The sequence below is a fragment of the Centrocercus urophasianus genome, unplaced genomic scaffold (genome assembly GCF_019232065.1).
Source record: "Centrocercus urophasianus isolate 14NV4802_14NV808 unplaced genomic scaffold, USGS_Curo_1.0 seq_26, whole genome shotgun sequence".
Classification (NCBI taxonomy): Eukaryota; Metazoa; Chordata; class Aves; order Galliformes; family Phasianidae; genus Centrocercus; species Centrocercus urophasianus.
Genome location: NW_024884822.1, coordinates 11,422,292 through 11,444,690, shown reverse-complemented (window position 1 = coordinate 11,444,690; position 22,399 = coordinate 11,422,292). Strand labels below are relative to the sequence as shown.

General features: G+C 48.9%; 2 protein-coding genes across 13 annotated transcripts; one reads left to right on the top strand and one right to left on the bottom strand.

The window, feature by feature from the left end:
• Positions 1-570: 570 nt before the first annotated feature.
• Positions 571-15,777, bottom strand: HNRNPH1 (heterogeneous nuclear ribonucleoprotein H1). Of its 11 annotated transcripts, XM_042826204.1 has the most exons (15): positions 15,674-15,777; positions 15,488-15,599; positions 8,848-8,907; positions 7,730-7,867; positions 6,889-7,044; positions 6,554-6,697; positions 4,965-5,103; positions 3,784-3,962; positions 3,518-3,589; positions 3,305-3,444; positions 3,005-3,140; positions 2,796-2,879; positions 2,619-2,690; positions 1,900-1,992; positions 571-1,355 (listed from the first exon to the last, which is right to left on the bottom strand). In XM_042826204.1, the coding sequence occupies exons 2-15, from the start codon at positions 15,534-15,536 to the stop codon at positions 1,231-1,233; spliced, it is 1,587 nt and encodes a 528-aa protein (XP_042682138.1). In that variant the 5' UTR covers positions 15,537-15,599; positions 15,674-15,777; the 3' UTR covers positions 571-1,230. The 11 variants fall into 11 exon arrangements, 10 of the variants coding, with proteins under 10 accessions (XP_042682138.1, XP_042682139.1, XP_042682142.1 ...); XM_042826205.1 differs by having other exon boundaries at positions 3,305-3,438; positions 15,488-15,764; XM_042826208.1 differs by having other exon boundaries at positions 3,305-3,417; positions 15,488-15,764.
• LOC122164308 (deoxycytidine kinase 2) lies at positions 9,299-14,675 on the top strand. 2 transcript variants are annotated; one of them, XM_042826216.1, is made up of 7 exons: positions 9,299-9,398; positions 10,229-10,344; positions 10,568-10,761; positions 10,983-11,130; positions 11,544-11,659; positions 13,222-13,321; positions 14,461-14,675. In XM_042826216.1, exons 1-7 carry the CDS (start codon positions 9,299-9,301, stop codon positions 14,482-14,484), a joined length of 798 nt encoding a protein of 265 aa, XP_042682150.1. In that variant the 3' UTR covers positions 14,485-14,675. The 2 variants fall into 2 exon arrangements, with proteins under 2 accessions (XP_042682150.1, XP_042682149.1); XM_042826215.1 differs by lacking the exon at positions 14,461-14,675 and having other exon boundaries at positions 13,222-13,477.
• Positions 15,778-22,399: the final 6,622 nt, after the last annotated feature.

Below are 22,399 nucleotides of genomic sequence, written 5' to 3'. Positions count from 1 at the left end.
TTTCTACCACTGAAGAAAGACACCCCACAGCCGTTCCCCTTCAACCACAGGTTAGAAGTTTAGTTAGAAAGGGACGAATTCTCCATGGTAGATGCATGGAAACAGCTGCCCTACCGCTTCAGAGGAAGCTTCAGCTGTCACTAAGCTTAAACTGTTTATAAAACCACATCTGTGAGCATGGAGTTTGACAAATTGAATTTATTGAAACACAGCTGCACTAAGCTGCAAAGTCCATTGATCCAGCATCGACGCCTGTAGCTACGTACACAGTTACCCCCAGCCCTCTTTGCAACTTCACAACCACGTTAGGCAGCCAACATCAGGCACCGTGGCGTTCTGAACTCCTGCAGTTTGTAGCCCCCACCCCAACAGGACGCACCTTCCTTCACTAACTGCTTGTGGCTGGGAAACAGTCGTCACTTTTACACCCCACAAGGCCCCACAGCTTCTGCATTCCTCCAGCCAGGCACAGTAACTCACAGCAGACACGGAGTAGCACAATTATTGACTACAAAGCAGCATCTCAACTTCTGTGGTACAGATAGAGGCAGAAGTTCAAGAAGAAATGAGTTCCAGTTTTTAAAAGGAAGATTTATTTAACAAGTTTCACTTAGCGCAATACACCTAAAAAGGAAATCACAATACAATGAAAGATTAAATCAAGGCCTCAGAATTGTATACGAACACCAAGACCGAAATCCTAAAGTAGCCGTATTGCGTCTCAACACGTTTCCCCCATTAACTTAAAAAAAAAGCTTTAACGTGCCTTACAGGGTATTAAAAGAAATAAACTAGAACTAACATGCCAAATGTTCACTTGGAATTTCAGACACAGCTCCTATATTGTTTCTTTACAAAAAAGCATGTTTTTTTCAACATGTATTCAAAACAGTGTCAGATGTAATATGGTATAAGAGCAACATTTAACATAATTCAAACAGCTTTAACCTAAATACGCTTACTGCTTAAATACACTCCTACAACAAAACTAACTTGAGAAACGCTCTGAGTTGTTTAACAGTTATCATCTCTGCTCAGCTGGGTTATTACATCCTAGATGAAAGTTCATTCTGTATGTTCAAAAATACTGAACCCGAAAGGTTTAAAATAACAATCCTGATTTCACTTACAGTAAAGCATAAATCACAAGCTCGTATTGCAAAACTGTTAAACTTAGTTTTTTGTTTTTTTGTTTTTTAAAAAAAGATTTGACCAAAAGTCAGCCGTTGGTTACATTCCCCAGCCGCCGCTCATGTTGGACATGTTGGACATCCCGCCCATGCCGTTCACTCCCATGGACGCGCGGTTCCCACTGCTGTAGTAGCTGCTGTTCATGGCGCCCTGACTGCTCGGGTCTGGGTGGAAACCAAATAGCACTGTCACCACCCCACACAGCACGGCACCACCCCACGCAGCACGGCACCACCCCACGCAGCAGCTGCAGCCATCAGCTCTCGAGCTCCGCACCACACACAGCAACTCCTCCGCCCCGTGCTGAGAGCTGCAGCTTAAAGCTCCCTATCCAAAACTGGACCGCTTTGCTGTGAGCCAACACCTCCCCCCCCCTTCCAAGAGCCTCAGCATTTTCTATTACTCTCCTGTGCACAGTACCCCATTTCCTCCCCACCAATTCATTCTGCTGCATTTACACCAGGGCGTCTCCAGTACCACAGTGCCAGTTAGGAAGTCTGGAGACTGGCATTCCTGATCCACTTCAGAATAACGATTTAGCAAGCTTCTCCCTGGCAACAGATTCCCGCTTTCAATTTATCTCCCTCTTGTTCTCAATTCACTCTGGGGATCGCAGCCCACTCCATACAGCTGCCCTTCAACACCAACAAGCAGGACCTCCCGCTGGAGCTGCCTGCAGCCCCACAGAGGCAGCAAACAGAGCCTTACCGTATCCACTCATGCTGCTCTGGCCGCCATATCCTCCTCCGTAGCCCCCGCTCAGCTGCTGGTTAGCTGGGCCACCGTAGCTGGATTGGCTTCCTTTCAAGAGAAGGATACAAACGTTACAAACCAGCCCATCATCAACAGTCCCACATGCTCAGGAAATAGCTCACTCTTTAGCCTAGGTAACCTCCTAAATAGATAACGTAACCAGTTCCAAACAAATAGCTGAGTTTGAAAAAAATATTCCTATAACCAAGCGGCAACAGAAGCTTCTAAGAAGTATGGCAAGCACTCGTTTTCAAGCACAAGAGGGTTTTACTCTTGCAGCTTCTGCTGCGTAACTCCCATAATCCCGCTCCACACTGTGGGACAGATCTGTTATCTGGAGCACATCACAGCCTGCTGTAACACCTGCCCTGTGCGGGACACTAACTCAGCACCTGGAGTTGTTTTTGTCTACAGTCCTGACAGGAGCTCTTTAAGCTTTCTAACCACTGTTCTTCATCTACTTCTTGTCTACATGTACTCTTACAGAACCTTTCCATAGATAAAACACCAGCATTACTTTCTAGACATTCCGTGATTAAAATACTACTATACCCACACAGATACCCAGCTCCCCCCCTCAAAGAAATCCCAAAACACCACCCCCCATTTTAAGGTGCTCCACTTTAAGGTTTCTAAGAAACCAGAAAATGGGAATACTCTGAAGACTTGCATACCTGCCAATGTGCTTGTGTTCCAATCCTGAACCACTCCTTCAGACTCCTTGACTGTGTGATTAAGATAAAATGCTGTATTTCAGAATAAGCAGAAGCTGAGCAAGATTAGCCAGCTTTATTAGTATCATTAAACATTAAGTTTCATGTAACGAGGACAGTCAGACTGTTCGCACATACCCATTGCTCCCATCATCTGGCTGCCATAGGCACCACCAGTTCCTCCTGCTGTTGAGTTCAAGAAGAGCTCTACATATCTGTGTTCTGAAAGAAAAGAGAGTGCTTGACACCAAATTCACAGTCCCACCGCAAGAAAGGCTGCAGAATGCTTGGCATCCCACTTCCAGGGGGCACGGCACAGAGCTGCGTATTGCAACAGTCACACTTACGCATGTTTGCTTTGTCTTTGGACATGGCGGCCACCGCATCCTCGTGAGTAGCAAATTCAACATCTGCCTCTCCAGTCACTCTGCCATCTGGTCCGATTTCAATGTGTACTCGTACAGGGTTCAGAGGTGAGAAGAACTATATACAAAACACAAAGAGATTAAAATGCACCAATATAGCAGTTTGGTTTCACAGCAAGTCGTTCTCTGTGCAGGAACACTTGCTGAGCAGCAGCACGGTTACCACCCTCACCAACAACTGCGGCACCCCAGGGCTTCAGGGAGCAGCAGGTGTGAACTCACGTTGTAGATGTCGTTCTCCGTCGCTCTGTAGGGCAGACCTCTCATGTGGACACAGTGGCCAGTCGTGCTCTGGAAGGTGGACGTCCCGTCGCCGTATCTGTGGTCCGACATTCCTGCAGAGAAGAGAGTCCATTCTAGGTCTTTCAGATGTATTTAAGTTTCTGTTCTATATGTATTGAAGGTTAGTTACAATTCCTATTAGAGATAGCTTACCTCTCCCAAATCTATCAGAACCAAAACCATAGCCATCGTTATACCCATTGTAGTCATCATAACCTCCATAACCTGCAAGTAGATAGGACAACATGATCATTTCAACTGCAGGAATGTCCAATGCACACAAACACGCCGCACACAACGCGACCAGAAGTTCTGTTTCTTCCCGAAGAAATAAAGCCAGACCCGCATACAAACCAGACCTCAGCTCCAGGTGTTGCTGCCTCCCGACCTGCAGCTCGCCCTGGGCCTCACAAACTCACCTCCTCCGTAAGCACCGCGCCTCATCCTCTCCAAGCCACTTCCTCTACCAAGACTGTTATATCCGCGGGTGAGACCAGGCCTGTCGTAGGGACCTGGCCTCTGCATCGCCATCAGCTTGCGTGGAGGGTCGTAGTGAGTGCGCACCTCTGCCCGGCTGCTCTTGAAGATCTCAATGTACCTAAAAATTGTTGCCACAGGCAGTAGTCAGTCTCTCATTCCTTCCACAGAAGACCTTACAATTTCACAATAAAGCAAGACATTGAGTCAGAGCCTTGAAACTGGCAGCGTATTTTAAGCCAGGTTTCTTTACATTATACAGGCAATGACATGCTACGAAAAATAAAAAACCCTACGTTACTTTTAAATCAGTATCTTTTCAAGAAATTACAATTACTGAAGGGTTCATGTGCTCCTCATACCTCACAGTATCCCACCCTTAAGGGCGGGGGAGCGAGACTGAATCCCCACCCCCACCCCCAAATTTAAAGTGTTAGTCAAGAAAATACAGGAGGGACGGACGTCCACTCAACTCAGCACTGTTTTGCTCATGTGGCAATGCAAGTAGAGGGTTAAAAACCTGATCTCCACCACGATTTTAACCCATCAGGATGCTACAAAAAGCTCTGCATGTGCTAATGAACCCAGCCTATGCTTCAGTGATTCAGCGTAGGCAAGAAGTGCATGCTTCAATGAAAAATAGTCACAAGTAAAATAGAATAAAAACCCTTTGTGACAATTTCTTGAAAGCTATGCTTATCACATGGAAGATTAATACAGTAAGAAAATTTGTTACATTTCAATTTATAAAACAAGTTTAGAAATTATCACATTTTCTTATGGTAATAAGAGTACTGTGCGTGACTTTAGAGCTAGAGGTATAATTGGTGCTATTGGAGAAGTTAAAGCCATAGTCTCTCAACTTTGCCACTCTCAAGCTACTGGTTTTGCACTCCTCAGAATGACCACGTTTTCAAAGCACGCAGCTGAGCCCAATTTCAATTTTCAGTCAGTGCAGACAGCCTGTGCCACGCCGCACGTCAGTCAGCGCCTTTAACTGATGACCAAGTTAGAGACCAAAATACTGTGTTTGTTTGGACACGAACATTTTCAGAAGAGAGAATATGGATTTAATTGGTTACCATAAGAAAAGCGACATATCCAACCAACCATCCATCCCCACCTGTGCCCTATTCTTTCCTTGTGTTTCTTTAGAGCCTTTTCAGCTATTTCCTGTGAAGCAAACTGCACGAAGGCCTCCCCCGTACTCCTCCCCTGGAAGTCCACCGGCAATGTTATCCCATTTGGCACGATTTCCAACCCTTCAACCCAAGGACAAATAACCCCAGTAGGGGGCAATATTAACATCACAAGCCCAGTCATGAGTTTTCTTATAGCTTTAAATACACCAGAAGTTCAGCATTTGTAAACGAATGGTATGTTGATTCTAGAACACTAGAGGAAAAAGCACGTAAACAGAAGAAATGTATCACCACATACCATTCTGTGTTCTTAATCCACCCTGCAGAGCACAGACGAGTTCTGAGCGTCAAAAATAACTCCTCAGAAAAGGCATCTGAGGCAGGGTGCATTAAGAAGGTTACACTGTACAAATCTTTTCAACTCTGTGAAAGTATTTGATTTTAAGATGAACTTTTCAACGTAACAGATTCAAACACATCAAGGTAAACAACTTCACAGAACTATTTAAGTCAGTCAAGTAAAATAATCACACAAAGTTTCAGTGCTCAATTAAGAGAAATCATGAATTTCAAAAGTATTAGCTAACGAACACAAGAGGCACACTTCAGATACTAAGCACATTTAACAGTCTTTGAAGATTAAATAATTTAACCATAGCAAAGTTAAAATGTACACTTTGGAACTGCTAATTCAGAATACAGTAAAGCTTTCAGAACTCATAGCAGTATTTTGAATACTTTAAAAGAAAGACAACAGGTTGAGTCATCTAAAGGCTGCTAATAACACAGTCTAGCCACGTGTAGCATTTACAGTTAGACAGCAGGTAGTTACTACTGCAAAAACTGACACTTTTGATCATAAACAGGAGAACAGATTTCATTCTTAGCATTTACAACAGCATCCCATCGCTAAGAAAATAAGAATATACACAACAGCTGCAAGAAAGTGAAAATTAGAGTCAGCAAAGCATTCTCTCTCCGTAAGAAACGACTAAGCTATTCAACACCAAGGGAAGTGGGACGGGCACGGGAAAAGCTCTACTTCAGCACAGTTCAGCTGGATGGCTTCGCCGTTGTTTGTTTTTACCTGGGGTATTTTTCAGTAGGAAATCCGTATTTTTTTCTAAGAAATCAGTGGCAAAATGCACTGCCCTCCTCTACCTTCACAGAGGAAGCCAGAACCAGCACATGAACTAGCTAAGGCAGAGAGGAAATATCTTTCCACTTGAATCGTTCATTTGTGCTTCAGAAAAACATTTCCTACTATCCCTCCTTGGAACAGTCTGCACCACACCTATGAATCAGGACAGCTTCTGCAAGATACCTGAGTTATTTAGCAAATAAATACTTAAGAAATTATCTCATGAGTCCAGATAATTAATTGGCAACTGCTTATTTGCTCTTAATGCAGATCAGCATGCTGCTGGAGGTATTACTGGGCAGCCAGGAGTGCATTTCCTGTTTTGGGGGGTGTTTCTTTTTTGGTTGCTGGTTTTGTTAGTTGTTTGTTGTTGTTTCTCCTTTTAGCATTAACCATTACTGCTACAGCTAGTACTTTTACCCCACATACCTGAAAAAAACTGTACAATTTCTTCTTTACTACAGCCAAATGGGAGTCCTCTAAGACGTACAAAACCATCATTAGCCGTATCAGGGCTGTTGGGACCAGTATGCTTCAGAACCCAATCCATTTCAACGTTGTTTGACTTGAAAACTGTAAAAGGCACTTAGAATTAATGCATTGAGGAACGCTCAGCTCTTTTTAAAGCCATTTGCCTTGAAACTAGTCAACTTATGATACAACAGAAGTCCATTTGTCCTTCCACATGCACTTTAGAGACGGAACAGATTACCAAAACCCACCAAAAACAAATACATCTAGTCAGTTACTAGACCAAATCAAACCTTCAACATATCTGTGTCCCATTGTTTCTCGGTCTTTTTTCAGTGCCAATTTCACATCCTCTTCTGATTCAAGTTCAGCAAATGCTTCTCCACTTGGTCTGCCCTCCCTTGTGTAGATGAAACGAATACCCAAAGCTCCATTCAGAATTTTGCAGTCTGAAAAACAGAAACAAGAAGCCCCATTAATTTAGCTGTTAGAAGAATGTGGTAGCTTTAAAAGCTTCAGATATTCCAAAAGGAAGCAAATAACTGAAATTGTGTAAGATAACAGTGTTCCTGTTAAAATAGGGCATTTTTTTCTTTTAATTGAGGGCCTAGCTAAAATCAACTTATTCTTCTGCTCAAGACTAAAGATTAACTTTATTTTTTTTTTTAGAAAGATGTTTGCTGCCTCAAGTCAAGTTAAATATGCCTTTGATCACAGCTGACAGACTTTCTAGTCAGCACAGATTGAGATAAGTAGTAACAATCAAATGGAGCATAATGAACAAAGTCAGGACCAGATCTAATGCATCAAATTCCTGAAATAGTTGGCTAGTTACAACAGTATCAAAAACTACTTTAATTAAGCTTGCAGTAAGCAATTTTCATTCAAATAGAAGATTCTCTACCCTGGCGGCTCAAAAAGAGCTACAGGTATTCCAGCAGCTCCCTTAGCTACATTTGTTCAGTTCCTGCTTGAGAAGCATGGCTTTCTACACTGCATCCTGGCTGGGGCTCTTGCTTCACGAACATTGCTGGCTACTGAAGTACCCTGAACTTCCTTCACCCACCAGCTGCAGCGCACCTAGAGAAACCCCAAAGAGTGCCAGCCCCCTAAAGCCTGACTTGTTTCACTTACCAGAGAAAAACCTCTGCACCTCCTCCGTGGAGCAGGACCAGGGCAGCCCCCTCACTTTCACCACGTATCCCTCGCTGCTCTCCGTGTTCAGCATCACATTGGAGGTCAGGTTTGGCTCCGCCTCGGTCTCAGTGGTGGCTGCACAAGACCAAAGCAGTCTTTTTGAGCCGCTGCAAAGCATGGCCACCACCCGCACCCCTCAGAGCGCCCGGCGGACCCCCGGCCCAGCCCTCCCCCTCAAGCCTCCTCTACCTCGGACCGCTGCCCGCCTCACACACACAGAGCCGCTCCCGCCCACCTGCCCGCGCCCAGCCCCCATCCCCGCACGCACACATGGTGGGGCTCCGCGGTGGTTCTAGGGCTCCGAGCCTGATCCGCTGTCCGGAGAGCGCCTAGTCCCAGTCAGGCGGCAGCAAGCGGGCGAGCCTGTGGCGAGAGCGCGCTAGGAAATGGCGGCGGGTACTCCCGCTTCCGCTGGGCCGGGCCTTCCGCCGCACAAAGAACCCCGACCCCACGCACCGCCCGGGCGGGCCCGACGTCCGGCAGCCCCCACCGACGCTTGCCGCACTCCTTCCCGGCTCAGGGCCCGGAGCTCGGCGGGAGCCCGACGTGTGGCCACCGGAACGGGCCGCGCCGCTCGCCGCAACCTCGGCGTGGCTGGGACGGCGCGCACGCGCCCCGCGCCGCCAATCGGGGAGCCTCTCGGCCCCCCCCCCGCCTGCGCATGCTCTGTAGCGCCGCCACGCTCGGCCGCCCCGGGACACAAACCCCCTACGCAGACGTTCCCCGCGCCGCTCCCGCCAAGTTGCGCATGCGTCCTCGCTAATCTACGCTCCCCCTCCCGCCTCCCTTCTCCCCCTCCCCCACGGTTTGTGCGCATGCGTCGCCTGCCTGCTGCGCTGAACAAAGCCAAGGCGCTCGCTCCCGCGCAGAGCGCGGGCCGGGCCTGCGCGCACGCGCCTCTGAGCGCCGCTCTCCACACTGCGCATGCCCCGCGGGCCGCGCCCCCCCCCCCCCCCTCGGCCTCCCGCCGGGCCGCACCGCCGCCACCCGACCCCCTCCGACACGGCGTGTGGAGAGCTCTGACCGAGCGGGGGTGTGCGGGAACCGGCACTTACCAGCTTCAAAGGCTGACGCTACACCACGTGAAACAATCTGCTCGCTTCGGTCACTGAAGCCTGGTGTGTTTGTAGGAGATGGGGAAAGAAGAGACACGGGTCACAATTATCATAACGTAAAGGAAAATATCCACCCCTCCCATCTCCTCCAAACACACTGGCCCTAGCTAGTTCCGCCCTGCACCTCTCTGTCGGAGACAACAGTTACCGGCGCCAACAGCAGCCCCTCACACGGCACGTGCCGCGTCCAACCGCGAGCCCACAGAACCCAATCCGGTAGCCGCGCGGGGAGCGGGGCACGTACACCGATACGGAGCCGCCAGCACGGGGAACTTGTTAAGGGGGATGCAAATTAGAGCGGGAAATAAAGGGGAGGGGCAGGCAGCGCAGAGCCCGCCCAGCGCTCGGCGGGAGCCTTAAAGCGGGCCGCAGCCGCAGCGCCGCTCCCGCCATGTCCACTCCCGCCAAAAGGAGCCGCAGCGGCCCCGCCGCCGAGCTGGACTCCAGCTTCCAGAAGCGCCTCAGGAAGATCTCCATCGAGGGCAATATCGGTGAGCGGGGCGGGGGGGATGTTTGTGTGGGAGCGCCTTTTCCCCATCCCAGCGGGTGAAGGAACAGCGGCGAGGGGGAATGGGTTAATGGCAAAGAGCCGGACTGCGCTGGAGGAGCCGTGCTGTGAAGCACCGGCGGGTGAGCCCCGCTGCATCCGTGCGCCGCTCGGAAGCGGCACCACCACCAGAGGCAGAGGCACTGCGTTCCACCATCCGCAGCCGCCGGCTGTCCGGGACGGATGCATTCCGTCCCTGTTATGTACCTCAGCGGTGCCGCCGGGCGCTATAACAACACGGCTTCTCTCGGTGCGGCCGCATCCACCTGGAAGCAGCCGCGAGCCTCCACCCGTTACCGCACTCGGGAGTTCCCGCCCGCAAGCGGCGCTGTACACCAGCGCTCAGCCGCCGCCAGCTGGCCATTTAATCGCGCATGCGCGCGGCTTTCTCCCCCCCCCCCCCCCTCCCCCCCCTTCCGGCCCAGCATCGCGCAGGCGCAGCAGCCCCGCTCTGCCCCGCCAGCCCGCCAACAACGCGGCACTGCCTGCTCCTAAAATGGCGGCGCGGGCGGCCCCACGAGGGCCCCGCTACATCCTTATCGCCCGGACCCAGCTCCGGCGCTGCAGATTAGCGCCTTTTTCTCAGAACGTACCCGAGCCTGCGCCTGGCCCTGCTAAGATGCTATGGCAGGGCCGTGCACACGCACCTCTGCATGCCCAGCACTGCACAAACGCAGCCTGCGGTCTCTCAAGAAACCTCACAGCTGCCACTATCCTATCCGCCACAACAGCCCAGTTAACACTCACACTCTGCATTTTACGAATCTTTTGCAGCAGCCGGAAAGTCTACACTTGTCAGGCTGCTGGAGAAGCACAGCGATGAGTGGGAGGTGATCCCCGAGCCCATCGCCAAGTGGTGCAACATCCAGACCAGCGAGGATGAGTGCGAGGTGGGTGTGCTGTGCCGGGGGGCCCAAGGAAAGGTGGGCATGGGAGGAAAACTGAAGTCATTCACCAAGGAAATCGTGCCAAAATTCGCCTGTACTTAGTTTCTAGAGATGCTGTTTCCTCCCAAGTCCATTCAGTCATTTCCACTGTGCTTTTCTTAAGAGACATTAAGGAAGGAATAAAAGCCTATGAAGCCCTATGAAAGTCTTCTCTCTTCTCCCCTAGGAACTTTCAACTTCTCAGAAGAGTGGAGGAAACCTACTTCAAATGCTGTACGATAAACCTACAAGATGGGCTTATACTTTTCAGACTTATGCCTGCTTGAGCCGAGTAAGGGCACAACTGAAACCCATCTCAGCCAAGCTGCATGAAGCAGAACATCCAGTGCAATTTTTTGAGAGATCTGTGTACAGTGACAGGTAATGATCCAATGTAACAAGAGCTCAGAGTAACAGCTTCAACACTTTTAACTATTATCTGTAAGAAGCAGTTTTAACCAACAGGCACGAGTTCAATGATGTAGGGAGCATTGCAGATGTAGGTCTATGTCATTGATGTTCTCAGTACTGATTCTGATGGGAAGTACTTACAAAGTTCACTTACGTTATTCCTACCATGACACTAGTGTTTTTCATTGCAGGTATGTGTTTGCTTCTAACCTGTTTGAATCTGGAAACATCAATGAAACAGAGTGGGCTATCTATCAGGACTGGCACACATGGCTTTTAAATCAGTTTCAATCTGAAATAGAACTGGATGGGATGATCTACCTAAGGACCACACCTCAGGTATGCTGAAGTATTTATGTATGACATACTGCAGTGACTTCACACCCTAACACACTGAACCAGGATATTTTCTTCTCCGAAAGTAACAGGAAGCCTTCAGTAAACTCAGATTTGCTTTAGAGACCAAATTGAACATATCCTTTCTAAAGCCTACAAACGCTGTTTCTGCTATTATCTCCTAGTCACTAAGCAGCCAAAGCTCATTTTAGAGCTGTACTTCAACAACAGCGTATGGGAAGGAAAGAATCTTTCAGTAAGAACTGTTGACTTGTGACTCACCCAAGCATTCAAATTAATGCTCACTGATGCCTAATGCTTTTCAAACCTTCATAATTTTTCACGTTACACATTAATGGTTCTGATTTAATGACTACTTTAATACATTGTTAACATTCAGGCTTGCAATTTTTCAGAAATGCATGGAAAGGCTACAGAAGAGGGGAAGAAAAGAGGAGGAAGGAATTGACCTCGAGTACTTGGAAAACCTCCACTATAAACATGAGACGTGGCTGTACGAAAGAAGTATGAGGTAGGAACCTGTTTCCCCTGGACCACTAATGTGGGCAAAATTGCTTAAATAACCTGTTGCCATGAGGAACCAGACAACTACCAGCTAATTCTCATTTCAACTTATAAGCAAGTTTTTACTATCAATCAGAAGGTAGAAAAAAGCCTGAGATCCATCTCTAGTTTCACTCGGGCATGGTTGGAATGACTTAAGCATTAGCTTCAACTGAAAAGCTATGCTAGTTGTGATTTTTCTCCAGCAATTCCTTAAGTTTAGAACTGGAAGTACATAGAAATAGGGCAGTTGAAATTGGACTCAGTGGCTAATTCCTTACTAAGCAACTTCCAATGTAAGCGAAGGTAAAGTCCTGATTACCTTTAAACTCGGGTGACTGTGTCTCAGCAAGGTTTAAATATTAACCCTACCTTCAAAACAAGCAATTATCAGAAAGGCTTCTGGCAGTCCCTTGTATGAAGGAAACATGCCAGTGACTAAGCTATCTCTGCACGTCTTTTTTCCCCCCCCCGACTCTTACTGAGTCATACTTATCAGCTTTCCCCACGTAGGAATTAGCTGGACATAAACGCTAACTTCAGGTTTTCCCTATAAGAACCTGAAGTAGTCTACTGAATGCAAACAAGAGGTTAAACATTTATTACTGACTGCAGCAGTAATAAATGACATCAGCATATTAAGTCCATTGCAACAACAGAAAAAAAAAATCATAGAAGAGTTCAGGATATTCCTGGTAGGCAAGCGTGACTTTTCAGCTGAAATAAACAAAACTACTTCCAGATGGTGTGCTAACAGATGCAAAACAATTCCAAGAAAAGTACGTTAAGCTGAACAGGCACATCTGCTTTTACTAAGTCTAGAATTCATGTAGGATGACCCAAGAGTTCAGGAGACAAGAATGTATTGCAGTGTTGTGGAATTATAACATTTACATTGTGTACTCATTCCAAACCCATGAGCAAACATTTCCTGTATTTTTAATACAAGTTAGAATGCTGTTCAGCCCCCTTCACTGCATTCTGGAAATTGTTTTCAAGCATAGACAGTTCTCTTAAATCACGAATTTTCTAAGTGACATCTACTTGCACAGCCACTGCTGTCAGGCCGCAGCTGAAACTGTCTTGCTCATCTCCTAGCAACTTTAAACACCAGTCTTAGAACCTGCTAGAGGTCATTCCCAAAAGGAAGCTTTAAAACTTCATCTTGGTAAATGGATTAGCAGCTAACTACAAAGGTGGTGGGGGACACACAGGGCAAGAGGTACTTCAGAGGAAAATATTCACTCCCTCTTATAAAAATTGGATTCCTGATAGTTGGCTCCACAGCAAAAAGAATGAGGTAGAGAAGCATAAAGAATGTTCTTCCTCTTCCTACCAAGAGCCAGTCCTATGAAATGTACATTACAGTGATGCAGTGCAGATGAGTGATTAAGGACAGGGATTTATACCAAAGTCATCAACATCCCAGGTGTACGTGGTAATCTGAGATGCCTTGGAAAGCAATTAGAACACTGTGTGAGTAAAGCTTTATATAAAGTAATTTGTAAAGCTATGTTCATCTTTTAACAGAGTTGATTTTGAGAACCTTAAGGAGATTCCTATTCTTGTTTTGGATGTCAATGAAGATTTTAAAAATGATAAAATTAAACAGGAGTACCTGATTGATGAGGTAAGTATTACATGTTTTCTCCTGCGGTAACAATTGGAAGTTACTGAATTTTATGACTTTTAATGTATTACCTTAAAAACTCAAAATACAGAATTACGTAGTAGTAATCTGGGGCTTCTACAATTGGCCCTCTTCATCACACGGATGAGGAAGATGCATTTAATCTTCCTCTACAAAACCATTTAATCCCTTACTTGAAGCAGTTCAAGGGAGAAATGACTATTTTTTAAAGAGGGGCAGTTGTGGAGGCCAGTCAGACTGACTGCTCCCTGCCAAGTCTGCACTGCCACACCATTCATTAAATAGTTGACACAGCGGTAGCGTGCAATTCATGCCATCCATGATGCCTTTAGAAACTGCTAGTCAGATCAGAGCTACTTGTGCTCCTTCAAATATCAAGGGTGTCCACGGACAGCACAACATATCTGAGAAACAAGGATGTATGCAGGTCTGTGTGCACGATGTGACACTTTAAGAAGGAACACAGAAATCCAACAGCCATCAGAAGAAACTCTGAGTTCACCAGACAAAATGGTGTTTGCTAGTTCTGGGGAAAGACAAGATCAGGGAATAAATGCCCCAAAGCACTCTGCTGTAGCTAACTACTGTGTACCCAGTCCACAGCAAAAGAAATCCTAGGAACTACTTTTCTGTCTTGTTGTGGTCATCAATGCTAAAGATGAATGTTTGAATCTAAAATCTAAATCTATGCTTGGGTGCATAATGTTCACTCAACATAACATGGTGGTGTTTGCTATGAATTTGCATCTTCCACTATGGAAAACACAGCAGAGCTTGGCTCGATTTTCAGACAATCCCCTTTTTCCTAAGGAAGGGCTACTTAGTGAAGGCATATCCATTTTTCTTTAATGGAACAATATACGGTAAAGCTACCTTCCCTATCTTTCTAATGAATTATTTAGGTTACTCAAGTCTACCCAGTACTAATTATAGTAAAAGGCATTTCAGATCACAAATTATATGTAGATGAGTTGTATGTAGAGGCAAAACAGCACTGGAGACCAGCATGCAGAAGGAGTACAGTAACACCTCCTTTGTTCCTTCTGAAAAGGGGGAAACTTCTGGTGTTCTGCCATTTCTTTTTAGAACATGATAAACATACGCTTTTGTTTCCACAGATCAAATCTTTCCTGACTTCTTAAGAAGAATTAAGAAATACATGAAATGCTTGGAACTCAAGAGTTAAACCGAACAGTCACGTGGTCTTCAACAGTCTAGCTAAACTAGATGTACTGTCAGTATAACTTATAAACCTCAGAAAAGTAGTTTTGTTTGTTTGAACTGTGTTTTTTTAGATAGACTTTACTGTGTATTTTAAAGAAAAATACAGAGTGCCTTGATAATGTATTTCATTTTGTGTATATTCTCTACTCTTTAATAAACATTTTCAAAATAACACAGGCTGGTAGCTGGCTCCAAGCACAGAGGAGTTAAGTGGTTATCAGCAACTGACAACCGGTAAATATAGATACCAGGCGCCGGGGAGGGTTGTTTTGCAATAATTGGCATAGTTCACCATTTTAAGATCAGACTGTTATGGCGTCCTGAGCCTTTCCTTTCAACTTGTGCCTCATTAAATGGCTGTTTTCAAGGGATTTACACTACTTAAGGTCAGGCATTACTGCAGCCAGAAGGATTACACCTGGAACAAACTCTCATTTAAGGGTGCCTCGTATACGATCTCCCCCATCACCGGAATTCCCCTTCCCCCACTCCTCCCCCCCCTTACCACAAGGCCAGCAGGGAGCGGGGGGGAGCCGTCGGCAGGACAACAAACGCGCAGCAACCCGCCCGCCCGCGGCACCGCTCTCTCCCCGCCCCCCCCTCAAACCTTCCTCCCCGTTCCAAAGCCGCCCAGCCGGGCGCCTCAACCCGTAACCCCCACCCGGAGCTCAACGACCGCCACGACGCACGCGGCGCGGGGGGGAGAAGGGAGGAGAAAGCGGGAAGGGGGGGAGCGGCACACGCGGCCGCGCCGGGCCCTCAGCGCCATACGCGCCCCGCCGCCCGCAGGCGCCAACACGAGGGGGGGCCGCACGGCGCCGGGGCCTCGGATCGCCCCTCCCCCACCCGCCGCCCCACCCCCACCGGTTTCTCCTCACGCGACGCCGCTCTCGGCCGCCACCCGCCGCCACACGGCCTTACCCAAGCCGGGGATCTCGCCCTCGGTCTCTTCGGTGTGACAGGGGTCCATCTCGGCCGCGCCTTTCCGGACAGGGCCCGGGAGAAGACAAAAGCTTGACGGGGCGCTCGAGCGCTGTACAGACGGAGACAAAAGCTCAGCGAACGCCGAAAAGAGGCTTCGGCGAAGGCGGATCGCGACCTTCCGACCTCTTGTTCCCTATTCCCGCGGGGATGAAGCCCGATGGAACCTCCGGCCCTCCAAGGCCCGACCCGCCTGCTCGCTCCTGCGCAGCGCCGTTCCGCTCCTATAAATAGCCGCCGGCCGCGCTGCGCTGCGCGCTGACGTCACGCGCCGCCCGCCCCCACCCCTTCGCCGGCCGCCGACCAATGGCAGCGCGACAAGTTAAAACCGACCAATCACATCCCGCCGCTCGCTGCGGGTGGGGGGGGGGGGGGAGAAGATGGAGGAAAGGGGGAGAGAGGTGCAGGGATGATCTCTTAATGGCTCCCCTGGCGGTGGGGGGCTGTGGCCGCTCGCGCGCTCCGGCCCCACGCTTCGCCTTACGGATCTGGGCAGTCGGGGGGCGCTCAGCCCCGCGCACCCGTTTCGCCGCCGCCGTCCGCCCGCAGACCTAAGATGGCGGCCGCTTTGTCCCCACCGCCCGCCTCGCACCAACCAACCCCGCCCCGCGCCCTCACTCACGGCGCTGCGCGGCGCCGGGCGGGGAGCGGCGGCTCGGCGCACTGCGGTCGTCAGCGGGCCTGGCCCCGCCTCCCGCGCGACGGAGCCGGACGGGCAGAGCTACCGCTCTTCTCCTCAGCGCCGCTCCTGGCCGCAGCGGGGCGGCGCTCGGGGGACTGCAGGCGTTGTGAGGCGGGGACAGCACTGAGGGGAGGGCAGGGCGAGGCGGGAAGGGCCGTGAGGAGCCCTCGTCGGGCCGGCCCTACGCCGTCGCGGACCTTTTCTCCACGGCCCCTCGGCGGCACTCCTAGCCCGACCTGCTCCTTCTGTAGAGCGTTGTTGCAAAGAGCTCTTAGCGAAAGTACTGTTAGAAAGAATGCGTCGCTAGGACGGCTTGGAATAGCTGCGAAGGAGCCAGAGGGATGGGTCTGATACGGGCTGACCTTAGGACTGCGCAGGTGTGGCATCTCCTCGCAGCTTTCCTGACTGAGCGGCCAATGTGCAGTGAGCCCCTGCGCTAATTCCTACTGAAACGTTTTCATTTCTGACAGCCGTTTTTGTCCTCCTTTAATTAGTGTTAATAAACTTAGGCTGAGGCTCATTTAGTAAGTGCCATTTTATTGCTCTGGCCTTTTTAGTCTCTGTTACAACATCTGATTACTGGGGCTGGCTCTCTGCTGTACTCAACGCGATCCACAGCAGTGCGCAGCTTTGCAGTGGGCTGCACTGTCTGGTTTTCAGTGATAAATAAAGTCAGGTCTATCGAATGCTGTCTCGATCATATGCCTATTGAAGTCTGCTTTCTGACTTTCCTCTTTAGAGGGCACTTCGGAAATGGCAGTCTTCCTGTGTTTACACTGGGAAGCAGTCCTGCTACACGCATACTCTCCTAGTGTTACAATAAAGGTCATGCGACTTCTTTGTAAATATGTAACTGCAAGAGCCGGCAAAACGCCTGCCCGGGCTGACACAGCCAACAAGGCGTTGTATGCAGCCACTACCAGGAGGAAGAATGTGGCAGTGAACAGCAGAAAGGCAGACATGCAGAGAGGCAAGCAAAGATCGAAATAGTTATCAGAAGAGTTATAATTAACCAACATATACGTGGTGTTTGAAAACTGAAAACAATTGCCAACTGAAGGCAGCAGCCCTTTTCTTGTGTTGCCGTACCTGAGATGAGCCTTTGCAAGTAAGGGGAGTCTCATAATAAATGAGCACTTGCAAAGCATGAGATAGGGGACAAAAATCTTGCTAGAAATTTTTGATGTAGGATTTTATTAGGTTTCTTGAAGCGATGAATGTGCAGACCTCTGGGTCTTGCTTCCACTATCTCTTGGAGGACTGTCTGTTTACCTGTTGTTGGTTGTGTTTTTGTTGCTGTGTTGGTTTGTTTGTTCGTTTGTTTTTTGCAGTCTGACGCCTACACCTCCAACAGGCATGGTTGAGCTGTTGCATGTCAGCATGTCTTTCAGCAACTCAAGTTGCAGCTTCAGGTAATTGTTTTCCTCTAAAAGAGCTTTGTTCAGCTTCAGAATTTCACTGGCCTGTTCCTGCAAAAGGCATACCTGCAGGCTGGTGGAAACAGGAGCTGTTCTTGTTTTCCCACTTTCATTAACAGAAAGAAAATAAAGCTGTGTTCAAGTCTGCACAGGGAGATCAGCATGCTGAGTTTTGTAGTCCATCTGGTAGAAAATGGGCAAAAAAGGGGGGCCCTCTTGGGTAGAAACCGACTGGAGAAATTAATTGTTCAATATTAACACGGCCCTATGTGACATCCTCACTGAAGTTCATGGTGAATGGGGATGGGCTGCATGAACTCTGATCCAGCCTGCAGAGAGATGCACAAGGCTGGGCAGAAATGTTAAGTATTAAGTTAGACCAAAGGATTAAAGTAAAGCTCTTCTTTGAAGCTTGCTACCTGCTCAGGACATTTCTGCTTGGAACTAGCCATACACTGTTGTTTGTTAGGTTTCTTAAGTTTCTTTCCTGAACAGTAAAACAGTAGAGGAACTCTACGGCTCTGCTTCAAGTGTTTTATAGGCATCTAAGCAAATGGAGACATATTGCATGTCTGGAAGTGGTGCAGATGCTGATCCCCAACAGAACTTTGGAGATTCTACTGCAGTGCAAAAAGTAATCACCAATAATTCTGTTACTATTGACTGCCATATCACAGAAGAAAAAAAATACAAAAACAAAAACCAGCAATCAGAGTCTAAATACCTGCTCTGAAAGGATGACAACACTTCATCCTGGTCCGAATGCTGTGTGGTCTGTACATTTCCCGCTTTCCTAGCTAGAAGTTTTCCATTTGTTCTACTGTAAGACTAATCCTTCAAGTCTCAGCCACAGCTCAGTCGTCTAGACGTGTTGCGTGTTCCTTGTGTTTGCATATAAGCATGTATAATTCAGGATCTAACAGTTAATCTGCAAACCTGATTATCTCTCACCAAATGCTGCTAGCAGCTGACTTGCTGTATCATTTGAGGTCTGAAAATGGGAAGTATATAGAAGTCCCATACTAGTAACAGTTTCTCCACGTGAGACTCAGAAGCCCCAGAGTTCGTTATAACCTTTCTTTTGTCCCTACCCATAGCACTAGACAGCCTCTAGCTGTGATAAATACAAGCTAAACAATACTATTAAATATGCACGCTGTGTGTTCTACCATATTAGATAACATGGCCACATTCATGATCCGCTCCTTTTTTCAATTTATTGCTTTGCTAATCCACCCTCCAACTCCCTTTTGTTTTGGGCAAATCCAGAAGCTTTTTGGTTACACTTCACCTTTCCTTTCTTCCTTTTCACCCCTTCCGTCCTTATTCATTACACTGAATGCGGTGCTCTGCAGCAGAGGCTGGGCAAGAGCTCATGTTTCTGTTTTCCTTATCAAGTTTACTGAAGAGTCAAGTCTGTCTGAAAACCAATTTGAGAATCTGCTACACTTTGCTGAAGATAGAGGCAGATACCAAGTCTTTTTCTCTGAAGCTGCTGTCCTGTTTGAATCTATCACCCTTGCCTTTATACCACCAGGTTATTCACAGCTTATGCTCAGACCATCCTTCATATCTGGCAACGTGGAAGAATTGCCTGTGTGATCGCATCCTCCTACAGCAAGAGTCCTCTCCCAGCACACCTCAGCTGTCTGCATGCTTTGCCTGACTGAGCGTGGTGGGCATGAGTCAGCTGTGAACCAGGAGCCATCTGGCCATGCTGGGTGAGCTAAAAAGGCTGGTCTCTGGGAAGGCTGCTTCTGGGCTCAGGCAGAACATTTGCAGCTCTTTGGCACTTTGGTGTTGCACCTGCCAGGAAGGAGGTGGGCAAGCGTCCATGTGCATCCTCTGCAATTAGACTTGTCTGCATTTCTTTATTCCCTCCCAGAGGCAGAATGAGCTGTAAATCTGTAAATACTTTACAATGGGGGTGCCCCAGTCTGGTTCTGGGGGAGTGTGCTGCATTATCTATGTAGCTGGACAGATAACATTGCAGTTCTAGCTCACAGCCCAGCCCTTGCCAAACTCATTATTCTTGGGAGCATCATGACAGACAAGGAGCAGCTTCCAGGGACACAGGCAGGGAGGGCTGCAGGCACTGAGGCAGGGGAGCCACGAGGAGCCCACTGCAGTCGATGAGCCATAGATCTGACCGTGACGTGGAGTCACGAGATGAAGCCTGTCTTAGCCCAGGAGCAGTGACCACCAGTGCTCACTGTTTCCATGTTTGCTGACCTGGTGACCCCCGCCTCCTGTCGCATGTGGTAACACCGCTCTGGCTGTGCAGGGTCACTCTGTTTTCTCCTGTTGAGTGACACAGTGCCCAAGTGATACAGCTGATGTACAGACCAGGAGTGCTCTGTGCATCTTCCTGAGTGCTGGCTCTGCTTTGCTCTTCCTACCTACCTCTTACTGTTGGTTTTAGAGCAACACTGCAGCATGTGTCCATCCTCTCCTTCAGAGGCTGCATTAGATCCTACCGACCTCATGTACACTACAGCTCTCACCTAACCAGGAAAAGATCAATTCTTTGTGCTGCCTGAGAAGAGTTATTTACTGGGATGTATAAAACTGGTGATGATTAGGCAAATTTTAACCTTTGCATGTGGATTTTCCAGGCCTACCTATCTTGACTGATAATACAAAATGGTGGACAGCTTTGGTTTTGCTTGGGTTTTACCATGGTATCTAATCTAGGAATGTTCTTTCCCTGCAGGCAGTATTTGCCTGCCCTCCCCAGTCCGCAGGAACATCCACACCTCCCTGCAGCCCCTCTCTTCATCCGTGCACCAGCACTGCATCCACTGCATCCCCTCTCGCTCTGTCTCCACCAGCACCGTGCCAACCTCTTGGTTTCTGCCGGTGCAGTGCACTCTTCGATTTCCTCGGAGCAAAGCACTCCTTGCTCTGATGCACACTGCTGCGGTCCCTGCAGCTCCTGCTCGTAAGATGGGTCGTTATTCCTGTTGCACAACTTCCTTCCCTTTTCATTGCCCTCGAATGTCAGCAGATAAAACCGAGATGAGCCGATAACAGCATCGGGGTGAGGGAAGGAGGGAAAGAGGAGGGAAAGGGAAGCTTTCCCGTGCCGCGGCCGAGCTTCCTCCATTGGCCGGTCCGCCGGGAGCCGGAGCTGTGGGAATAAAGACCCATTGAGGAGCTCGGCTACAAATTAGCATCTGAATTCCGTCGCAGCTCGTTGTCAGATGGGCAGGAGTTGGGTGCTGGCCTTGGTCTCTCAGTACTGATATACAAAGGTGGCTTTAAGAGGTTCTCCTCCTCCTTTTTTATTTTTTTTATTTTTTTTATTTTTTCTCTGAAGGGAAAGAAATGAGCTGTTCGAAATATGAAAGCTTCGTTTCCCTTTTTTCATTCTTCAGCTGTCTCCTTCCCCTCTACTTTTGTCCTCTGCTTCATCCCCTTTCCCTCACCAGCCTGAGCTCTGTCTGGGTACTGTCACCCACTCTGACCTACTTCCCTCCCTCTCCTTGGCCCATGGATGTTGGTGCTATGGGAATCTTGGTGCCATGCCAGCCACAACACCAGGCCACCAGGCCACCTGCTGCACCCTTCCCAGCTCAGCAGGGCTGCATGTGCAGCACCCCGAGGAGATACTACCTCTGGTAACAAGTAGTTCTTCCTGCTGCCAGCTGCATGGCCTCCTCTGGCCCCAGGCACAGCATTTGGGTGCTGTGGGCTGCATGTAGCCCTGTCACCAGACCTCTCTGTGCATGTATCCTGCACAGCTGTCACATGTTGGATAGGAAACAATGTGTGTGCACCCTTGATGTTTTCAAGTCAACATGCTATGAACTTCTTCAATGGAGCATAAAAGCCCTACAGGGGCCTCAGTTTCTGCACGTGCACATGAATCCAAGCATGCACCCACATGGCCATCCCTGCTGGGGAGGCAGTGGCTTTGCTGGTGGGCAGAGCTCAGTGCCTCCACCTCCCCGCTGCACACAGGGAAGTGCAGAAGGGAGGCCTGGTTCTGAGCTTTTCTCAGTATAGAAGGATTCTCACTGCTTCACCATGTTTTCTTAGTTCTTTGCTGAGCTCCCATTCATCCAGCTGCAAATTTCCCTCCAGGTACCCTGAGCTGAGCTGCCCTCCTGCTGGCAGCAGGAGAGGGAGCAAGAAGGTCCAGGAACCTGTGAGGCACTTGCAGGGGCTCTCAGGTCATTACTAAGACACGTCGGGGTGGTTTCTGTGGGGCTACAGGACTCCCTCCCACTGGTAACCTTAATAGCAGGGCTGTGTGAAATGGGTCACAAAAAGCTTTGTGCAGAAGACGCAGAATCCCAGAACCATCTAGCCTGAACCTTCGAGATCACCGATTCCCAGCACTAAGCCACCTCATTCAATGCACCATCACGTACTGCATTGCATTTACAATGACATCTGTAACCTGCCTACCCCGCATGCCGTCCGGCCTCGCGTGCTTGGGAGGAGCAGCGGGACGTTCTGCCCACCCCGGGAGCGGCCGTCCCTGATCCCCCCGTTCCCTCGGCCTTCCCAGCCTCGTTCTCCCGCTCCCGGTCCCGCTGCCCCCGGCCCCGCAGCCGCGTGCTACCGGCGCCCCCTGGTGCTCCCAGCGGGGCGAACAGAGGCTCCCTGGCGGTTGCGGGTGGGCGGTGGATCTCCGCACCCACTCGTGCCTCAGCTTTTGAACCTGATAAATCCCAAACATGGACGTGGAGCCATGGTCCGGATCGAAGTGTTTTTGTTTTTTTTTGTTTGTTTGTTTTGCTATCC